At 36.2% G+C, this 22,960-nt stretch overlaps 1 protein-coding gene across 3 annotated transcripts; it reads left to right on the top strand.

The window, feature by feature from the left end:
- The first annotated feature begins 3,391 nt into the window (after positions 1-3,391).
- On the top strand, positions 3,392-19,717 carry LOC121876842 (major facilitator superfamily domain-containing protein 10-like). Of its 3 annotated transcripts, none has more exons than XM_042382300.1 (11): positions 3,392-3,412; positions 6,980-7,135; positions 8,018-8,225; positions 8,896-8,999; positions 10,730-10,888; positions 11,990-12,163; positions 12,296-12,401; positions 13,923-14,143; positions 14,335-14,425; positions 15,242-15,379; positions 15,871-19,717. In XM_042382300.1, the coding sequence occupies exons 2-11, from the start codon at positions 6,986-6,988 to the stop codon at positions 15,954-15,956; spliced, it is 1,437 nt and encodes a 478-aa protein (XP_042238234.1). In that variant the 5' UTR covers positions 3,392-3,412; positions 6,980-6,985; the 3' UTR covers positions 15,957-19,717. The 3 variants fall into 3 exon arrangements, with proteins under 3 accessions (XP_042238234.1, XP_042238233.1, XP_042238235.1); XM_042382299.1 differs by lacking the exon at positions 3,392-3,412 and adding an exon at positions 3,502-3,618; XM_042382301.1 differs by lacking the exons at positions 3,392-3,412; positions 15,871-19,717 and adding an exon at positions 3,502-3,618 and having other exon boundaries at positions 15,242-15,393.
- The last annotated feature ends 3,243 nt before the right edge of the window (positions 19,718-22,960 follow it).

The following is a 22,960-nucleotide window of genomic DNA, read 5'->3' as shown; positions in this document are numbered from 1 at the left end:
CAAGATAATTCACCATCAAAGTCAGACACTATAATGCATTCCTTTTTTTTACATTCACAGAACATTTGATTTTGTTAAAGTACAGACAAAACAAACAGGTACAGTACAGTACAGTATTGCTGTAAACTTTATTACCTATACTCTATTTGAATTAGCTCTTTTGCTTTTTCTGTAAAAATTGTTTTACATATTTTACTGAGGCAATTTTTTCCACTGTTATAAAGTACTGTATATATTATTATATGACCTATTTATTTCAAATATCTTGGTATTTTATTTACTTCTTCACAGGTTTTTATGTGGATGATGGTGGACCCGAATACTGTATAGTGATTTTTATTCTTTAAAATAAAATATATTTGTTCATGTTCAATTGTATTTTCTTTAGCGTTTATCTTCACAATGGCAAGTAATGTATGCATGGAAAAATTTTATGTGCAGTTAGTCTGAAATATACTAGGAAACAATTCTTTATGGTAAGTATTTTCAACTGTTTCCTGTTTCTACGCTAAACATTCCTATAGATTTTCAGTACAGTATGTGCTAGTAGTACCCACTATAATTTTCTCACTACCACCTACTGCTCTAATTTATGATACTTTACCCTTAATTGTAAAATAATAGAAAACTTTAGTGGCTTATATCAGTCACCCCTGCTACTAGAGGGAGCAAGGAATAAGGCATTGAGATTGATATTGTACCTATATGCAATTGTATTTGTATTAATAATGTACACCACAGTATGAACCATTGAAGTCTCAAGATAAGAAAGGTACCAGCACACAAAACTGTGAGAACAGGTAAATTCTTTGAGGTGGGAATTGTAAACTCTTGAAACAATCTACCAATGAATGTTGAGATAGTTTCAAGTGTGAATTCTTTTTAACTCCAGACTTGGCCAATATTACTGGAACATGTTTATATACAGTACAAGAGTCTGTGCCCTACAATTACTTGCCAAAAAATCACAAAAAAGATAAAGACAAACAACCAACCAGCTAGTAAAATAGCATAATATTATGAAGAGGTTTATGTAAGGAAAATAATGGTAATAATAATGGTTGCCCCTCACGTAACGAGGATGGCTGGCCCAAGGGCCACATAGACATGAATAACCCAGTGTCAAAGAAAAGACCGGACAACTCGCCAACTGCACTGGCTAACCATTACCCCGGAATACGATTCGAAAATCGATTAATATCCAGGTTCCCTATTACTGCTGGGTAGACAGAGGCAAATGGTGTAAAGAAACTTGCCCATAGTTTCACCCTGCCTGAGGAGAATATAACCTAATTGACAACACCCAGGTATATGGCTTTCTGTACATGAATATTCCATTAGAGTAGTATTAATTTATCTGACATCTAAGTTGAATTGTTATGAATTCCTCGAGTGAAAAAGAAGAAAAACATTAATTTTCCTATGAGACACCTTGTAGTACTGTACGGCACAGGTGCATGTGCAAATGTTATTGTGGTCCATAGCATGTATCAGAGATGTGCGCAACACCTGTTCTTATAAATATGCAAGGCATCTCTGGTGGAGTAGTGGTACAAAATACTTCCTGGTCATTTAGTTGATAACCTCACTTTAACACAAGAATACAAAATATTGCAGTGAAAATAAAGCTTCGATAAAGATGGTGATATAATAATTACTTATACTATTGTAGTGGATTTCTCCCCTACAATACTATATTATCTACAGAAATATTATATCCACGACCCAAACTACTTTATGATTATAGTTATGAATGCCATTGTGATTTGTGGTAAAGAAACTTGAAAACATAAGTTTGCCTTATCAAGTTGGTTACATACTTTGTGGAGCTGAGACAGAAATACAGTACAATACAGTACAGTATTACTATCTATGGCCATCTTGAAAACTTATGTTATGCATAATTTAACCATGCGACGTTTGTTGTTCCTTAGTGTGACATAATTGTGGCCAATAAAATGGTTCGATCACAACAAACAACGGTAGTTTAGAATCGATGCCCCGTGCCAGTGGAAATCACTCTTCAGCACTGGCAGATAACTTTCCTGTAGGTGTAGCCGGGCAGGCGATTAATTTGTCACCTTACACAACAAGCTCCAGAGCCGTGAATAATAAACTTAAAATAACCAGTTTTATGTACCCCACCCCTCACAAAAAAAAACAATACTGTACTTGTAATTGTTGGAAACTTGAATCATTTGCACTGGGTGAGTACAATGCATCAACACATTACGGATTTCCGAAACAGTTTCTGATAAGGTTAATCTCCCAATTCTCATGCAGCTCTACTTTACTTCATATTATTCTCTACGTGGTAAAGAAGATAAATTTAAGTAAAGAATAGCCATACACACCTCATCAATAGTATGTACATGACCTGAAATACAGGTGACTATACATACCTAGCAGAGACTATTACTCAATACAGTACATGTAATTTTTTTTAAATGTTCAAAGGAGGGTAACCAGACTGGTGCTTGTGCTTCGGCACCTCATCTACCCTGAGAGATTGGAACGCCTGAACTTGCCTAGCTTATACTAGACAGGCAAGGGGCGACTAACTGAGGTGTATAAGCATCTCAAGGGGCATTACTTATTCCAGTGTCCTTACTTGGAGCTGGCGGACACTCGCCCCACAAGGGGTCACAGCTCAAGGTTGAAGAAGCCGCAAGTCCAGAAAACTGAGGGTAAACTTTTTCGGAGTGAGAGTTGTGAACTCTTGGAACAATCTACCAGAGAGTGTTGTGACGGCACCGAGTGCGAGCTCTTTCAAGACAAGACTTGACCAACACTGGAACAGGTTCAGGTACATTCAGGAGCCGGTGCATGCCCAGTACTTGCCAACAGTGCGTAAGAGACGTGACCGATCGCCCACGCGGCTAACGAGCCGATCAGTGGTGGAGAGGATAAAAAGTAAGTAAAAGTATTGAGTATATGACATACTGTATCACAAAAATAGCACCTTATCCCCCATTTATACGAAGATTGTATCGGAGACAAATTTTATAACATTACTTATTATAATATATGCAAGTTTCCTTTATTTCATTTCTAATGAAGTTTTACTTGACTGGTATTTTCTATGGTCATCACCACCACGTTTCCTGCTCTTGCTCCCCTGCCAGGATAACAATGCGACTTATCAGCACTAGCGAGACAGCTTGTAATTTTTTCTTCGGCTTCGGACATTCTGTTATTTGAAATGTTATTTGAGAATTAAATTTTACTGCAGATCATCTGCAGTAAAAGGAACTGCTAACTCAGTAAAAGTAAAAGTAAATATTTGAATCAACGTGTCATCAGTGAAGAACGCTGTTACTCTAATTTGGCACTTGAAAGCTCAGTCATATATGAACACTATTAAATTGCCTGTCCAGAACCTTCAACTCCACATTAGTGGTACAGCGGTAACGTACGTACTTTCCATGTATTATACAGTAGAAGACATTGTTCGGTAATTTAAGTTTTCTTGAGTTTAGGATAAAACTGACAAGTGGTGCCCGTTTTTTACTGGTGGATGTAAACACTTCCTCTCCGCTGGGTCGCAGTACCTGACGCAGCTGACTGGCTCAAGTCCCTCGCTCTCACTCCTCAGTGCCGCACACACCACCACCTGAGGTAGGACCACGATAGTGTTTCACCACACACTTTCTACTTTCTTTTACTCCAACAGATGTAAATCATTTCAAGAGATTACACAAATCTTTATTCTCTTCCTATTAATATCTATATGAACCCAAGATTATACTGTATGTGTGCACTATTAATGGAGCAGGTGTGTTATTGTTCATTGATAAAATGACACATGTTGTCATGCGTGACTCGCACGCACACAAGTGAACCTTGTCACACCACTATGGACCTACCTTATTTTCCCTTATTCAGGTTGAAGGCATGAATTTGGTGGTCTTCATCATTTTGTATTAGTCATCGAGTACTGCAATAAGCAAGATACTGGTGCTGTTTACCGTACCCGCCTTAAGGTGTTCCATCACCGTCTCTCACCTCAGTTGGGTAATTATTGACGACTGACCCACGGCCGATTGTTTATTGAAAACGATTATAAAAACGCCGCAATTTCACTTGTGTTTTATAGTGGCCACTGTTGTAGTGTGTGCAAATGTGTTAAAAAGTGGTTATTTCTAAATTAAACCTAACCTAACTTTAGTTGATATGAAAAACAGACCTCACTTATCAAACCTACCTTACTTCCTAGCAGACCCCCGGTATATTAAACAGAAAGAACTTACTATGATATTGTGTAATTTTACGTTTTTGTGGATGTGAGAGCAGCTGCCCTCATCGGCGTTGAACCAGCCCGGGCGGTGGAGTGTTGAAATATGTCATATACAACACATTGCACACAAACCCAGTTAAATTTCATAGTATTGCTGTGAAAAGTACTTTCCTTAGAAAGACATTTATAAATACAAGTACTTCAATACTGGGTTTAATATCTTCATTTTCAAGCTAAGTTCCTGTATAAGCACTAGAACTGTAGCACAGAACTGGTATTAACCTTCACACTCCACGTTACGCTGAAAATAAAACGGGCGCGGGAATGAGAGGCAAGTACGGCAAAAAGCACGTCCTCATTACCGCCCGGAAGACAAAGTAGTGCACCTTAGGCACCTAAATATCTACCAAACTAAGCATTTGCACAAGAAATAATGACCATATCAGTACTCGCTGATTAAAATAGAGTAAGAAAATAAAAAGTAAAGTAAATAACATGTCCGCGGGTCAGTCATCAATATTAACTCGCAGGGTTGTGTTCATCTGAGCCAAATTTATATTGCAGGAGAATGTGTCTGCACCACTAGCTAATTCTCTTGACACTGTCATAATTAGCAGTGCCACCACATTACTTTGTTTCCTGCAAGTATTTTTATACTTGAAATGTACAGGGTGTCTCATAAGAATTGTATCAATTCAACAAAAATGCTAAGAACTTGACACTGGAGTCAATTTAATATTCGTATAGGCTTACGGGTATCCAGATGCTCCACATCAACCAGTTTCAAAGGAACTTAATCGACAACACCTAAAATTTGTTGTCTAACAAGATTGAGAACAATTTAAGAATTAACGCAGAATATCAACATCTAACTCAACAACATTACTGAACCAAAGACGGTATTATTATTGTTTCGGTCATGCAGTGAATTTTAGACGGAGTGTCATGTTCACACAGAATCGACGTGTGTTTTGAAATATTTTTTGAAAGTTTGAAACAGCTGATAATTTACTTAGTACTGTACAGTTATGTACTGTATTTTCCCTATGGTGCTCAAGAATGAGACATCCTGTATACTTTTATTTAGTTTATAAATCTAGAGCCACTTTATACGTACAATTTCTTTTTTCACCACCATTAATACCTTAAGCGCTTTGGTAATACCTGTAGTTTACAATATCGTCCTATTAGAAGGAACCACTTTTGGGGGAAATGAAAATTCAATTGACAAAAAGTTTTCTACTTTTGTCTTTATATTTTTTCTTTCTGAACACAAACCTTCCCTGGAGCCATTGTCTGCCAATCGGGGACTGATTTATTATAAATAAGGTAAACCAACTAACCAAACCTAACCTCACCTCACCTTTTGCCATACTTACCAGTCTAGGATGGAAGAGTATTATTTAAGTTAGTTTAGGTAGATTGATTAGGGTATTTTGTCAACAATTCACAGGAAAAGTTTGCTGGGAAGCATTCGGTTACTCACTGCTGATTTGTTGTTGTTCAAGTACAGTTGTTAGCGATCACCATCTTGTCTTTTACACTTACACAAACATCGCAACTCAGCCAAAGCTCACTGGTTCAAGGATGTAAATGATAGAGTAAAGAAGGGTTGATTGTGATATTTCTCAGAGACTTTCAGTTTTGGGGTCAGTAGTGCATGACCACATATGGTTACTACAGTACAGTATACTGTATGGTTAACTTTTCTCATATGTTGGGGGTTATTATCAAGAACAATTGCCTTTGTTCTTGAGCCAGCTGACTTTTGTGAAATATGAGATTATCTTATGGTGAATCAGATTAATTTTTTGAGTTTGATTTGATGTATGTATTATTGCACTTGATTTTATATTTCATTGTTCCCTTATAATGTTCCTACAGTCTACCTAACTCTAAAACTAACAATATTTAAAGGTCAGTGGTGTGATGAATGGACAGCCACAATATTGTACACTGATTTGATGGTGAATTGTGTTAGGCAAGATGGTCGGATGGCTGGTTATACTTCAGCATGTACCAGATGTCATAGGCTAGAAAAAATATCTTCTGGTCATAATTGCCGGTTCAGATGAGAGAATGGCAGATGCAATGTCAACTTTTTATTTTAATATTTTGGGGTTGAATACCGTACTGTACAGGTACAGTAGTAGTTAAAGAATGGTCACATTTTAGTGACCATTGGAGACTTACTAATGTAAGCCTCTATGTAACTGAATTTAACCTGAACAAATCAGATCAAACAAGGAGCTGATGAAGTTGAAGTGATTTTATTCTTGTGTACTTCAGGAAGCAAGTAAAATTCTTGAACACATAATAGTGTACAGTAGTTTTTGATGGATTAGAATTTTTCTTTTCAAGTCAATAAAATTCCAGAAACAATTTTGGCATTACTGCATTAATAAAACTAGAAATATATCTATTGGATCCGCTCAATTACACTTCATCAAGCAGATAAATGTGATTTGTGAACCTAATAAATTATAGACTTTCAAATCTGACATTAGCACTGTGAAGCACATCCATTATATAGAGACTGAATTATTAATGTACTTTTCTCATAAAGGTCACAAAAACAATGGTTACTGTACAGTGCAGTATATGTTTTTTTTTTATTTGTTCTGAATAATGTTTTGTCTTGGCAAAGTGGGCAATTATGCAAACTAAAAAACAAAAACAATTGATATTGAATGTATTTTTCAACAATTGATCATCCTAAATAATTTGAACCTTAATTTCCAGAGAGTAATGGTGATCATGCGATCTGGGACAAGAACAAAAAAGGATACTTCACAGAATGCAACCTTAGAAGCTGAATCTAACGGAAAGACAATGAGTGGTTCAAGTGAAACCTCCTTGCATAGTGAAAAAGCTGATTCTACTTCAGTTAGTAATAAGGTATGATGTTTCTTAGTCAGCATTAGTACATACAGTAGTCGATGTAGGTACTGTATGACACACACACACACACTCTCTCTCTCTCTCTCTTTACCTGTACTCCTGGGAGTGTGATGTTTGACTAACATCATCTACATACATAAAACTACAGAGAACAAAATTCATCCAATAAAGGCCTGCAGTTAATTAGTAGAATCTGATATGAAAGTGTGAAGGCATTTATTTAAACTGCAAAGAACCAGATGTTAATAATGATTAAATATAAGAATTTTCCAGCCAAAACCTTCTGGAATCAACTTATTTGCCATTCCTCTTGGCCCCATAATGCTTATCTTTGAAGTAATGCAATCTTATACTGTATTTTCAACCAGAACTCGGTTGTGTTTTAAGTCCGAATCTGTTGGTAAAACCCTGAGATGGTAGATAAACTCTCACTCACACATAGCAGTAATATGATGGCTTAAGCCTGATACTGTTGCCAACTAGTCCTGGTCATATTTTAGACTGTTAACATTATCAGTGAGGCCAAGTATTGAGGTGGGCCTGTTTGGAGGAGATTTTACCTTGAGTCCATATCTTGTGTCAGTGGGAAGGCCATCTTCTCAGTTTTCTGTAAACCAACTTTAGGAATTTAAATGGATGTGTGTGTGTGTGTGTGTTGTTTTTAGGAATACAATTTTCTGCATATTTTTAACTACATATAAGAAATTAGCACATAAGATATTGCACATTTTTGGACCTGGAAAATCAGTCGATGGTCTTTGAAAAATCATACACAATAGAATTCTGATTTGTGTGGGAACCCTGGTGCAGACATATAGGTAGGGGATATTATTGCCTGATGGGAGTTTTTCATTGCAGTAATAATAATTTTCTTTTCAGGCTCCTTCAAAAATGCAGGGTATTGTGTTTATGAGTTTGATCCTGGACCTCCTGGGCTTTACAGTGATATTACCACTGTTTCCTGCCCTACTGGACTATTACTCCAAGCATGACACTAGTGGACTGTACTCAACATTACTCAGCTGGGTGGCCACATTTCAACACTTGATAGGAATACCAGCAAGGTTTAATTCTGTTCTTTTTGGAGGTAAGATTATATAAAAGTCACAGGTATAATTCATTCATCACTCTTTCCATGTGTCACAGTAATCACACCCATTCACAAACTTTGCCACATTATTTTTTTATTTGTACAGTATAATAGTCACTTTCACTTCCCAATTTTATGCATCAGTCCAAACTTCATCACTTTATTGTTAGACCTGCGACTCACTCAGTTAAACTTAGAATATTCATACAGAAGCATCATTGACTTTTAAATGAATGTTATTATTTTATATATTACCTGGGCTATCCTTCCGCCCTTTTAAAACAGTGTGGCTCAGTGACCATCTCCTCAACACATAATTGTAGTACAATCTTGTAGGTCCTAGAGATTGACACCTCTCTCTCACTTCTCACCTTTCTTCAGTCTTTCTGAAATATGTGTTCTCACTCACCTCCTTACAGCCTCCACCCAAGTCTTGAAATCTTCTCTTCCTCTCAAAACTTTCATACACTTGATGGAAATTGTAAAATCCACAACTCAAAATCTTCACGAGAACCCCTTACTAACTGGGCCATTCTTAAACCATTCAGTGGTCAGGTAAATATTAGAAAATACTGTAGAATAAATAAAAAAGGAAATAAGTAACAAATCAATTTCAGAGGAGCTTTTCTGTATTATATCTTAATATAGTTTTATTCTTTCCACACAGGTCTGTTGGGATCGTTGTTTTCTTTGCTACAGTTCCTTGCCTCACCCATAACTGGGGCTCTGTCTGATGTGTACGGACGGAAGCCCATCTATATTTGTACCCTGGTATGATCCTTTAATAAATATAATTGTTCTTGTACTGTACATACTCTTTATATAAAGAGTTATTTTCTATACTGTACTGTATGTATAGTTCACTTCTTAACCTTGTTGCAGGCCTGAGATCCTTCTGTTAATTTAGAAACTTCTGGTGTGTACATAGCCAAATTGGTCATTCCTGAAATCACTGCAGATCCAGTATGGAAAATTTATTTGGGGGTAAGGGTCCAACCTGGTAGTAATGAAGATGTATTGTTAATTTGAAGATACTGAAAATAACAGGTAAAGGGGATTAAGTCAGAAGCCAACCCAAAGTAAACATACAAACCACAATACCGTATACAGTACAGTATACTTACATTTGTGGACAATGAGATATTAACAAAATGCATAGAAAACATGAAAAATAGTATATTCTTTGTTATTTTGTGTTTTTAGGGATAAATATTTGATTTATAAATCATACTCTGTTAAAACCTTTCAACTACAGGGGATACAGTCACAATCCAAAGTTTCTATACCCCACTGGCTGGAGGGAAGGTGAAACTAAGGTTGAACAAAGGTCAGGCAAATGGAAATACCATACTTCGTTATATATTAATATTCATAAAATAATTATAGCCCTTGTGTGGTGTACCCCAGGTGGGGCACACAACCACCTGCACTACACACGGAGGTGCAAAAGTGAGTGGGGCACCAGTGGTACTGGTGTTACATAGGGAACCCTTTCACCCTACCTCATGTCGGTGTGGCTGACACATGCAAATAAGCGGGGTGTGCTTTGCAAATATCGAATATGGGTCTTAAAATAAGAATTGTGAATAGCAAGATATTCCTGTAGTAGTACAGTATGCGTAGAAATAGCAGTGCAGGTAGTAGTATACAGTATATAGTAGTAGTACTAATAATTGCATGCTTGGAACTAGTAATAGGCAGGTAGTTTTTGGTTACCTCGGTGAATTGTTGCCCTGCCTTGCTAGCTGTTCCCACATTGTGGGTTGGCTTTAAGATGGACATCCAACCATAAAACTTTGTTACAACATGCCTGATGGCAATTGGGTCACCAGAGCTGTGCTCATCCCCTGGTCTTCTGTATTTTCAGGACTGATGCACTGCCTGTACAGAGGGTACCGGGGAGAGTTTCACAGGCTGGCTCTCCTGCTTAATGGTCTAAATGTAAAGGGAGGAGAGCCAGAGACAGGCTTAAAGTGACATGAGGAGAGTTGTTAAAAAATGACAGAGTTAATAATCTTGCAAGTGATGGTGCAGAATTGAGAACTAACCCACACAAAGGTGGAAAATGCCGGTGAAACATTGATGATGATGAGTAGTACTATACTGTGGTAGTAAAAGCATGTGAAATTAGTAGGAGCAGTAGGAGGTGGAATACACAATGAATTTTCAGAAACTTTTAAAAGCTTTTTGGACATGTCCAGGATGAAGTGCTCTGGTACCTGTGTTAATGGTACACAGGACAATTTTTGTTTACTTTACTGTCAATACTTCACCAGTTAGTTATTCAAGGCCATTTCATTAAACTTCTCATCCTGCTTATCATAAGCCATTTATCTAAGGGAGACAAGATACAGTACTGTACTGCTTCACTCACCCATCAGCAATCAAGGCTTATCTAATTTCATTTCTTCAGTCATTTTTCAGAGGACACTAATAGCAAATATGTTTCATGAATCAGGAGGTTTATTCAAAATCTTTATCATTTTTTTTTTTCATTTCAGATTGGAGTTGCAGCATCATATGGGATGTGGGCATTAGCTAGCAACTTTGCAGTATTTGTGCTGGCCAGGATCATTGGAGGTGCAACCAAAGGAAATGTATCTCTTGCTTACTCAGTTATGACTGACATCTCTGATGAAAAATCAAGAGCCAAAGGGATGGTGAGTAAATAATATGTTGCAATAAAACTTAGTTTTCATTGAATTGGAATGTTTGCATTAACCTCAAAGGTATGTTTTATAACAGTAGTTACAAACAATTCAATCCCATTTAATTGGGAAACATTTACTGTATAGTTGGAGGGTACTGTATTTTGATATGCTGTACCAGACTTGTGATTATGCTAAAGAAATTGAGTTTTCAGTTAAAGGATAAGAGAGTTTAGGTCAGTTAGTCAGATGAAAGTAAATTACAATTTGACAATAACTATGATTAAGCCACAGGAAAAATTAAGCTATTGTTTTTATAAAATTTTTTCCCTATGTAAAGTTTTCTTAATTTATATTGTTTAAAGTTGCTTTAGAACCTTTTAATACCAGGTATAATATATATATATATATATATATATATATATATATATATATATATATATATATATATATATATCATATACAGCAGATAAGATTAACTATATGAAATTTTCTTTTATTTTTTGGGTCTTATTTACAGTAACTTTACATGTGTATGACTGAATATTCTTGTTCAGAAAATCAGTGACTTTATCTTACTTTTGTTGTGTGTTACCGAGTCATTAAGGACCAGGAGGGACCACAGGGAACTGATGTAAAAGAGGTTAATGGTTGTGTCTGATCTGTCTTGGCAAACCACACAATGTCATCACAGTTTTCTGTACAATAATGGTCATATGGTCATGCTCCCCTGTGTGGATGAAGGTGTTTACATTCAGAGAGTGACTGGTGATTAATGAGTAGATTTAAGTGATGAATGTCATATGTTGGTATCTGTTCCTTTCAGTGTTTTTCATCTGTTAATAGCCTAGGATTAATTTTATAAAATGCCTGGATGCACAGATTTCAGTACACTCAGATAATAGTTTAAAGCTGTGGTACTAATATACTTGTCCTCTGATTAGAACTTCAGGAGAAGTTGGGAGTGGGAAGGGTTTGGTATAAGTTCACAATTCCTCAGGTTTATTACCACCAAGAAGAGTCTGGAAATGTGTCTGGTGGGTTTAAATTAAAGTTTATAAGTACTATTGTGGTTTTATGATAATTTCTGTTTAATTGCATTTGCTCCCTCAGGCCTTGATAGGGGTGGCATTCAGCATTGGGTTCACCATCGGCCCTGCAGTAGGAGCCATGTTCTCCCGCTGGGGAAGCACAGGCTGGTTTGCAGCTTCTGCTATGTATGCACTCGCACTAGCTCTATGCAACATTGTTTATACATACATCTTCTTCAAGGAGACCTTGCCTGAGGTATGTCACTCCCAATGTTAGCAAATTGACTAAAGTTATGGATGAGGATATTTTAAATTCTTTTAGACTTGGAACTGAATTTCCATTGTATTTAAAACTATTTTGTTCTGACAAATATTTTGTGATTCCCAGACAAATAGAAGGAAATCAGTTGCCTCAGGACTGTCACAGGCATGGGAGCTGATCAACCCAAGGTCACTCTTTTCCTTCAGTCCTGTCAAAGGACTTGAAAAGCAAGGTAAGGAAATAGTGTGTACAGTACATATTGTCAAAAGTATTTATTGTTATAATTTTTTACTCTATGCATCCAGTTATCTATGATTAGGACAATATATTATGAGTATTTACTAATGGGAACAAGTTTCGTGGCTAAATGCATCTCACTCCTGATCTGGGAGTGTAGGGCTTGTGACTCCACCTTCATGTGTCATATAATCAATACTGAAGGTGATATGAAAGTTATAGATGTGTCAGGTGCATATACAGGTACTTGGTGTTATGGACCTAATGAAAGAATGGTTGGTGCAATATTAGTAAAAAGAGTGTGCAAGGAAGAGGTGAATTGTAGGAGATATAATGATGCACTTGAAGTAAAGAAGATGAACATTTAGGAAACAGCAGAGTGTGTGTGTGTGTGTGTGTGAAGGAATGGAGAATATGGTATCAAGTGATTTTGGGGGGAATGGACATACAGGTATTCCTCATTTAATGATCATTCACATAGCAATATTAATTTTTAACACCCTTTATTGCTTAACGATGGTAAATTTTCGGTTTAACGATGTTCGACTTATTGGGAAAATTTGGGAGGGAAGTTGGAAAAACTGTTGATTCTGTGCTTTAAGTTTCACATCATTAGGATATTCTAATGTGGCTTAGGAATTAAGAAAATACTGTCCTGTTTAATATAAAACTATAATAAGAAAAATGAAGAGCATGTATTTGTAAGTATAGGAAATGAACGTTTTTGTTGATGCGGTGAGCTGTAACTGTGGCCAGATCCCCCCCCCCTCCCCCATGTGATGTCATGGCATACAGGCAGCAGCCACACATGCCTCTGAGTCAGCTTAATGACTGCCCGGCTGAACTGTATTGTGTGTATACTGTACCAGTAAATGTGAGGAATAAATAAAAAAAAAAAAAAATACTGCGTCGCCATTTGACAATTGTTTCACGGGACACGAGACAGCAAACAGCTGAGAGATCCCCTACGCCGCTGCCCTCTCCCCTTCCCACTACCCTACTCTGTGTGCCAACTCCTGGGCACGCAAGAAATGTCTGTTCCCGTTATGTGTTGACCTTATGATAATATTTTTAAGTTATTTTTTATTTATTTATTTTTTGCTTATTTTGTATGAACGGTTATGTGTGTGCATGTAACAGAGTAAAATAAATGCAGAAAATTATGTTTATCTACTCAAGATTACAGGTTGAACAAAAACTTAGCTCAAAGCTTGGCCTCACCCGTTCTGAGTACTATTGGGTGGCAAGTCGGCTACACAGTTACATGCCATCTCCATGGATATTATTCCTCGTTATCCTTCATTTAACGATATTTTCGCTAAACATTAGATTTTTCAGGCAAGCATCCCCATCATTAAATGAGGGATACCTGTAGTATTGGTTTGTGTGAAGCAACAGGGACAAACTAGATTTGAGGCCTTGTTGTGGAAAGGGAGCACCACAGCAGAGCAGTAAGAATTTATGAATGACAAAGTATCAGAGTTGCATTTACATTCACATTATGATTAACTTTCAGAAAGAGCAAAATTGGTCCAGCTGGGACGTGTGTATTTCTTGTACCTCTTCCTCTACTCCGGGCTGGAGTTTACTCTGACCTTTGTGACCCACCACAAACACAGCTATGACTCAATGGCACAGGGCCGTATGTTCTCCTACTTAGGATTAGTAATGGCCTTAATGCAAGGAGGTTATGTGCGACGTGTCAAAGATGGTAGTGAGAAAGCCATGGCCAACAAGGTGAGTTATCCTTCACGTCATACCAGTATAGTATCCACTGTTAATGATCATTTTATTGATATTTTTATTTGAGTTTTGTTGTGAATATTAATTTCAGGGATTCTTTTATATAATTTTAATGTAACTCTTTTATTGTAATACTGTATATGTATTTGTGTATTGTATTATATTAATGCAGATGAATTCTTTAGGGTCTGATCATGATGATACCTGCCTTCATCTTAATTGGTGCCAGTGAAACAAACTGGGGTTTGTACACTGGACTGACCTTATATGCTCTAGGTAAGTGTTGTGTGTCAACCATTTGTATGGCTGGTTTGGTTATCACAAACTAGATTTTCAACAACACTCAGGAATATTAAACTACAGTATTATCAACATTATTAAGTTTTAACATCATGAGAAGAATTTTTTCTTTTTAAATTAATAATACACTGTGTTGACTAAATATAGGAGTATGGAAAATGGCTGTAAAACGATGATAATGATATGGCAGGCAAGCAGGAAAAGACAATCACCACGCATGTGTCTGGGATCCTGTCACATTGACATAACAAATCACACGGCATTATCGGGGTATTGAATGCCTAGGTACACACAGAGACACAAGTGGAGCCTCAGACACTCAGCAGGGGAGGGAGATGTAGAGGTGGTCTGCAATGCCTACAGCCATCTCATTGGTCAGGCACAAAGAGTATGCCACTGCCTTCTTACCCACATTGGGTGAGTAGCCAGTTTGCAGTATCCAGCACAACACCTGATATGTTTATGGCACATCAATAGAAATCACCAACCTCATGACTCACTCACCTGGTTACTCTGTCTCTGCTGTTTAATGGTTGCAGCTGGTCAGTGTAGGAATTTGCACCTAGGTCTGAGTAAGGTTGGATCACTGGTACATTCCTTCTTTCCTTTGTCACTTGAGGTCATGTTTACCCTCTAGCAAGGCAGAGCCAATAACTACCAAGGAGGCAATCATCACCATTATCATATAGCCAGACACAGGTGTACTGGTAATTACAGACCAATAGGAATTAGTTTTAATTAGATATACTGTAATAACAACAGGGAACTACCCAAATACTTTTCTTCACATAGGCTCGTCCATGATGGTCCCGTGTCTCACTGCATTGGCTTCCTACCATGGTGCAGAATCTCATAAAGGTACCTTATTGGGCATTTGGAGGTCTTTAGGAGCTTTGGCAAGAGCAGTTGGACCAGTTGTAACATCTATAGGTCAGTATTCTTAACAATTCTTTCAGCTTTTCTCATTTTCTCTTACAAAAAGTATATTAATGTTCATAATACATTGTGCTCTTTATTGAGGTCTAAATATTGGAATGTATGATTTAAAGCGAGTCTTATAAGGAGCAATAAACAGATTATTCCTTGCTATGTTTTAATCTAAATATTTCTTTCAGTCAGTTATTTTCAGAATTTTCTGTGTTAATATACGGGGTATTTATTTTAGGAATCTCAATTTTTCTAACCCTTCCACCTTTCTGTCACTGTACTGTACTCTATTCTTTGCCAAGTAAAGGGTCTTTTGCAGAATGTGGAAAACAAGACAGGAATTAATTTTTTTCATCTCTTCTTATTTCTAGATAACTTATTGATGACTCCACTATTATGAATTTGTACCTCTTATGTTGATGGTAACATTTACTATGGTGTTGATGAGAGGTCATAAATAGATAAGTGGTTGTTTTATACATTTCTTTTATCAGGTTTCTGGTCAATGGGTGCTGAGCTGTGCTATATAATAGGAGGATTGTCCATGGTGTTTCCTCTGATCTTGTTGCAGTCGTGCTGAGCTGTCACGGTAAGATGTGTGTGTGAAACTCTACCTTCTGTCGGGTTTTTGTTGCCATTTAACAAAAATGTACAGTTGTCAGCAAAAGTTCTCCACACACTTGCTACACATGGCTGTGGGAGGACTTTTGCTGGCAACTGTACATGTGAATCTTTTTCATTTTTATTTGAAATGTTGTGCAGGTATGTTTTTGGTATCTGCTGGTGTGATACAGTATATGGAAGTTGTGAGATGTCAGTACATATTTTATTTTTTATTTACCTTTGTAGGTATATAAAGCCTACATACATTTTCAGGGTAATAATCTGAGCATGAATGGACTAGGTAATGATCTTGTGGGAAACACAAAATATATGTGTGAGGCCATCCCCTTCCAATCACACCTGCACTGTAATACAGTATAGAAACTCACTCATTTCTATTTACTCCACTATATTTTGTACAAGTTATGGAAAAAAGCTTTATAACAAGTTAAAGTAGGTTGTTTTTATAAGATTTTATATATAAAAATAATTTTGATGTGTAAAGCAATATTTTTGTTCCAATAAGGTAAATCACTTTTTAAAAATGGATACTGTCTGTATTGTTTGTGAGAATTTGTAAAGAATATATCCAAGATCTTATTTTTCTAATCATCACTTTTATGGATTGTTATCTAGATGAATTTCATGTCTGTCTGTCTGTCTTGATATAGGAATGTAGTGTGACACACCTAACAACTGCTTCTGTGTGTGTTTGTGTGAATATGATGGTGTTACTAAGTAATGATACTGAAAATTAACTTAAGATAATGATCTCTGAAAATAATGATTGTATGCTTGATCAGTTTTTGTCTCAATTCAAACATTGGAAGTCTTCATATGCCCATTGAAAATGTACTCTATATCATGTGGCACTGATGTCTTGGTGGCTGTTCCTAAGCTTTTCTCTGTGTGGAAGCTAACTCTTATGTCAACACATGTTTTGATGAATTTTATATGAGTAATTATTATCGACACAGTTAAGTATACCAGATTTAAGTCTTTGTCGAAAGTCAAAGGGGCAGTGAAAGGATTAGGGTCATTTATGATGATGGGTGTATGGTGTGTCACGGTTCTCCTGTTTCTGTGTGGTAAAGATTGTAGCATAAGTCTGTACTAAGATATTGTTCACAGAGGTAACTTCAGGGGTCATATCAGGGATTCAGAGTTGCTATGATATCGTTTTTGGAACCTGTGTGAATGTGTATGTGTTTAAAGAAAATATTTTTAATGTGATGACCCTAAGAATCATTGCTATACCAACCTAAACATGTATAAAATTCAGGACTTTTATGGAGATGTATATGTTCCCAATACACCTGTGATTTTGAATTTGTTTTAAGTTCTGGGGTTCAGAATTAAATAACACTGATGTTGAGGCCCGTGGACACACTATAAATGTCCTCTCTGTGCACACATACACAAGTTCCAACTACTGTACCATGTTTGAATCAAGACAATAAACATTTTGCAATACTGACTGTATACTTAATTATATATGAAAGCTCATATAAGAGGTTGTTATAATAATATGATAGTGTATTTGTCATTATATTTTTGATACTATTGTGATACTAATGTCTCTTTAGTTTTGTATTTATTCCCCCCCTGGTGTGTTGGTTGGATCAAGGCTTACATTAAATATGAAATTTTAAATACAGTAAACTTCTTTAATTCAACAGTTAAGGGGTATTATATTGATGTAACCAAATTATTGTAATTTATTTTTTAGAAACATTCCATCACAAATGCTTTAATGAAGATTTAAAAGTTCATTGATTCAGTAAGTTATGCAGGAGTTTATATATATTTTTATACAGTAGCTTCAAATTTAAGAGCACTTGAAATTCTATATGACACATGTTAACCTTTATATTTTTAATAGCATGTCAGATTGTCTAAGGTGACAGATAAATAAAAGTGTTGAGGTACTGGTATGTGGAATTGAAAATCAAAAAGATGAAAATAGAGAAGTTCATAATGGCTGTTTATCATAGGTAAAGAAGAAGCTGTCCCTCTTTGTAGTTAGTTTGGTCATGCTGTCAGGCACCCCCAAAGTAAATAAATTTTTCAATACTCAAAGGGGTGCCAGCTCACAGTGTTGGAACAAGCACTGGGCATATCAAGATGTTGTGTATGATAAAGTAGTTCTGAAACTATGTTGTAACACCACTGCCCCCGCTGGCTGTAGTATCATTTAATGTTTCACAAATAGATACAGATCTGAAAACAGAGAGGCCTGAAGCCTTCATCTGGAGTAAACATCATTAAGGTTAGTTTGTAAAATACTACAATCACACAGGTCTTCTTTATAATGGGCTTTTGGGGGTTATCATCCCCAGGTGGGAATTGTCCCCTCCTTATATTTGAACTTATTTCCTCCCAATGCTGTAAGTTCCATAATAAGAAAAACAGAAGTGAATTAATACTGTACTTAAAAGATTTAAACCAGCATAAGGGTTCAGTGTTAGTCTGAATCAGTGTATGTACAGGAGACACTGATAGTGTGTATGAATCCAAATACAGTATCAGTACAGCCTATAAATAAGCCTTCAGCAATATATAAAGGGCACCTGACAGGTTCATAGAAAGCACAATGTTGCTTTTTAGTTCCATAGACACATTGTTGATATCTTCTGTACACACAGTCTTCAGGAGCATTATTGTACTAATATTGAGCCCATAAATGGGGCATTTAATTATTTCTTTATGTACATGAACCATTATATCTGATACTGTATAGTATAGGAAAAAATTCAAACTTGGTGTTTACAGCTGTTAATTTTGTTTGCTTGTGCAATATAATTTATTAATTTTATTTTGTATTTACTTTTATTGCCAGTACATGTGTTTGTGTTACCACATTTGAATATTCTTTTTTTTTATAATTATCAGTTGCTGAAGCATGTTGTTTATACAGTACAAACATTACCAGATCTTTGTACTGTACCTGATTTATATAAATGGAAAAGAGATTCCTCATCTAACAAGGATTTATGTCACCTATTATAGTTTTTTATTATTATTATTCTGTAGCTTTATAATGAAATTTTAGTCATAGAATATTCATAATCACAGAAATCTCATTTTTTGTTGTTAATGAAATTCCAAGAATTAATCTCCATAGTACTCCAGTAATGGATTTGATTTAAGATTTTTTGTATTTGCTTGATTCTCACTAAGTTTAATATAAGTAATGTACAGTACTCTAATCCTTCTTGTACTACAGACCAACCAATGTTAATTTCTCCGTCTTTACAATTTGAAACACTTGACGAAATGCTTTGATATATTTTCCATTGCATCGTCGAATATGGATATGCCTGCTCCCATATTAAAATACTGTTTGCAGAACATACTTGTAAATAAAATATCTGCAGGATTAAAACTTAATAACTGGTTATGTATTTTGGAATTCTGCCAGTTCTTTAAATGAAAGTGTTACCAAATAATATGGTCCACATAATAGATTATGGTTGTACTGTACTATACCAATACCTGTGGTCAATTGTTCTAAAACTAGGGGACTAACACTGCTCATAAAACCATGAACTACATTGACTCGTGAGTAACGATATTTTTTGGGGGGGATTGTATGTACATGCTTACCACACCCAATAATGTTTTGTGCATGGTGTCAGTTTATGATAAAGATGGGGTTAAAATCTGTAAGTTGTCTCCCTGGAAGGTGATAGTTTGAAAAAAAATGTATTGTTTTAATTAAAGTGTATTAGCAGTCTGTACTGTAGTATCATTTAAGGTATTACATCAGTAAGATTGTTTATGTTTGTAGCAAGAAAATCATTGATACTTGGTCATTCATTATCTCTGATAATATACTTTGTTCCCTTAGACAAACAAAGTGAGGACTAGTATTTTTTTCTAAATTTCAACCACTGATCATCCTCACACATAGTATGTCTGTACAGTTTCTTTATTGTTTTCCCATCTCTTGCACTTTTTATTAGGATGGATGAAGGTAAACAAGGGAGGATATGGTAGGGGAGAGTAAGACAAGAAAGGTGTAGAGAGCAACAGGAAAAGTCTAAAACAACAAGTAGAAATGCGCCACACTCACTACCTCGCATGCTCAACTTGTAGACCAAATATTGTATACAAAGCTTAAAAGAATATTAAATACTTGCTGGAGAATGCTACTTTTCTCTTTAGCCATTATCAAGTAAGCACCACCACTTACTAATATTGTACAGGGTACTGGAAAAGGAGTAATACATTATACCTGTCATAAATCACATTATTGTCCTTCACCAGATTTATCATTTTATTGCAGTACATAATCATTTAGAATACAAGAAACTATTAAATGGCAATATACTACAGTATACTGTATATACTTCATATGGTGATGAGGAGAGGCAATAAACAAGACCTTGTATATTTTTTCAAAATATTAATATAAAAGCATTTAATTGATATTGGCTGACAATTCAATACTGCATAGTTGTTATTTTTAACTTCAATCACAGTCCTCAGTCAAATAATGAAGGTACATCTAATGTCTTACATTTTGTTAATACAGGTATTTCATTTTACATATGAATATAGTGAATTTTCATTTGTAATACTGTACAGTATATTACATTTATCGGTATGTATTGTCGTAAAGTATGAGGAATGTATTCTTTTCATGTTACTTTACCTTGTTTTGGGGCTGCCTCAATGGTAGAAGCATATACAGTAGTAGTTGTTCATGCGGAAGTTGAGCCAGGGTATCGTACCAGCACCCCCTTACAACACTCGGTGAAAGAACTGTCTTCAAGTACAGTACTTGTGATAAATGTACAGCCAGTCATGATGGAGGTGTATAAAGAGTAGCCATTTTCTGTGGCTTAAGACCAGTCATTGAGAATATAAGATACAGTACTGTATAGTGTTTATGTTATATTGCTGGAAATTGAATGTTGAACAGATAGTTTGTACTGTACAGTACATGGAAAATTAGCATAATGGAATTACACGTGGTAAGCTTTTCAAATATTTTCACCATAGAACTGAAATTGGTTAATTTGAAATACAAATGCAGTACAGGTAGATGGTTTCCCAGAAAGGAAAATACTGTTCATTCAAGAAGAGTAAGAGGTAATTTATATAATAATAACTTGCATTTTAGGCAGTGTTGAAGATTGTCAATGGTCCAGAAATATCTCTGGGTTACTGAAAATTGTGTGCAGCAGTCCAACTGGCCAGCAGGTAGGGAATAAAAACATAGACTTTGTACTATTTTGCTAAACTGTATGTAACATATGTGCTATACTACAGTACAATATTGTATCTGTATGTATATTATAATTTGTAAGAAAAAAAAAAAGCAATTAATTAGTGTTAGGAAAGTAATTAAAAATTTTGAGATGTCATTTGGACAAGTATTTATGCAGATATCAAATTACAGGCAACAGATCCTTAATCAGAATGTTCATGAGTACTGTACATACAGTATACTGTATTGAGAGTTGGAACAAAATCAGTGAGATCAAAATTATGTCCAAAAACATATTTTCTCTCAGAATTGAAATTTAATGTATCTAACTACTGAACTGTATTTAAGTGCATCCAGAATATCACACGAACATCAAAAAGTGACCTTGAAAAATCATACAGCGAGTAATTAGCATTAGGAAAGTAATTAATGTTACAAAAGTAGGGGGTCCAGACTCCCCTTTTTCACCAGAAAACTCCAATAATTTGTCTTTAATGCAGTACAGTATTGTACTCAGCCATTTTTTGAATAGTAAAAAGTAATTACTATTAACCTCAGAATATCTCCTTAAATCATGAGCACATGCCAGGAAGATCCTGCTTAGCACAATTACTCAAGGTACTAGATGTCTGGACTCAAATTCTAGAAAACAAGGCAGAAATATCGACATTATATACCTAGATTTTGCCAAGGCTTTCGACAGTGTACCCCATGAAAGGCTGAGAAACAAACTGGAAGGGTACGGGATTCAGGAAAGTGTCCTAGCATGGATCGGAGACTTTTTGTGTGACTGCAACAGTGTGTGGCAATAAATGGTACGAAATTGTCATGTGTACCTGTGACTAGCAGGGTACCACAGGGCAGTGTATTGGGTCCATTGTTGTTTGTCTGTTTCATTAAATGACATGCCAGAAGCTATACACTCCTTCATACAAATGTTTGCAGATGATGCCAAGTTATTTAGGGAAATTAAGAACCAAACAGACTATGAAGAGCAGCAGAAAGATCTCTATGAGCTTCAAGAATGGTCGAGGAAATGGCTGCTAAATTTCAATGCCACACAGTGCAAAAGGATGCACCTGGGTCATACCAATAGTAAGGAGGCGTTTCACATGTCCCAACAGAACGAGGAGACTGCATTAATTTGAGAACAAATGTGAAAAGGACCTGGGTGTTTATGCCAACAATGAACTTAAGTTCTCGGGCTATTGTGAGAAGGTGAATCAGGTAACGAAACTAGTGGGTATTATAAGAAGGTTGTTTAGATATCTGGCTGGTCCGTTGCTCGTCACAATCCTCAAGAATGAGGAGCTTCCCCGTCTGGAGTATTGTTACCTCGTCAGGTCCACGCGGTATGCTAGTGTCAATTCATTGTAAATGTACAAAGGAGGGTCACCAGACTGGTGCCTGCTCTACAGAACCACAGTTAACCAGACAGATTGAAGTGCCTGCAACTACCTAGCTTATACTACAGACAGGTAGGGGCGACATAATTAAAGTGTATAAGCATCTGAGGGGTCATTACTCGGCGGACGTCCGCCCCACAAGAGATCACAGCTCAAGGATGAAGAAGCCTTAAGTCCAGAAAACTGAGGGCAAATTTTTTCGGTGAGAATTGTGAACACTTAGAACAAACTGCCAGAGAGCATTGTGCGGCACCTAGTGTGAGCTCTTTCAAGAACAGGCTTGACCAACACTGGAGCACGTACCGATATATTCAGGAGCCAATGCATGCCCAGTATCTGCCAACAGTGCATCAGAGACGT

Source organism: Homarus americanus, unplaced genomic scaffold (assembly GCF_018991925.1).
Source record: "Homarus americanus isolate GMGI-L3 unplaced genomic scaffold, GMGI_Hamer_2.0 scaffold50281, whole genome shotgun sequence".
Classification (NCBI taxonomy): domain Eukaryota; kingdom Metazoa; phylum Arthropoda; class Malacostraca; order Decapoda; family Nephropidae; genus Homarus; species Homarus americanus.
Note: the sequence above shows the minus strand (reverse complement) of the source record. Positions and strands in the feature narration are given on the sequence as shown.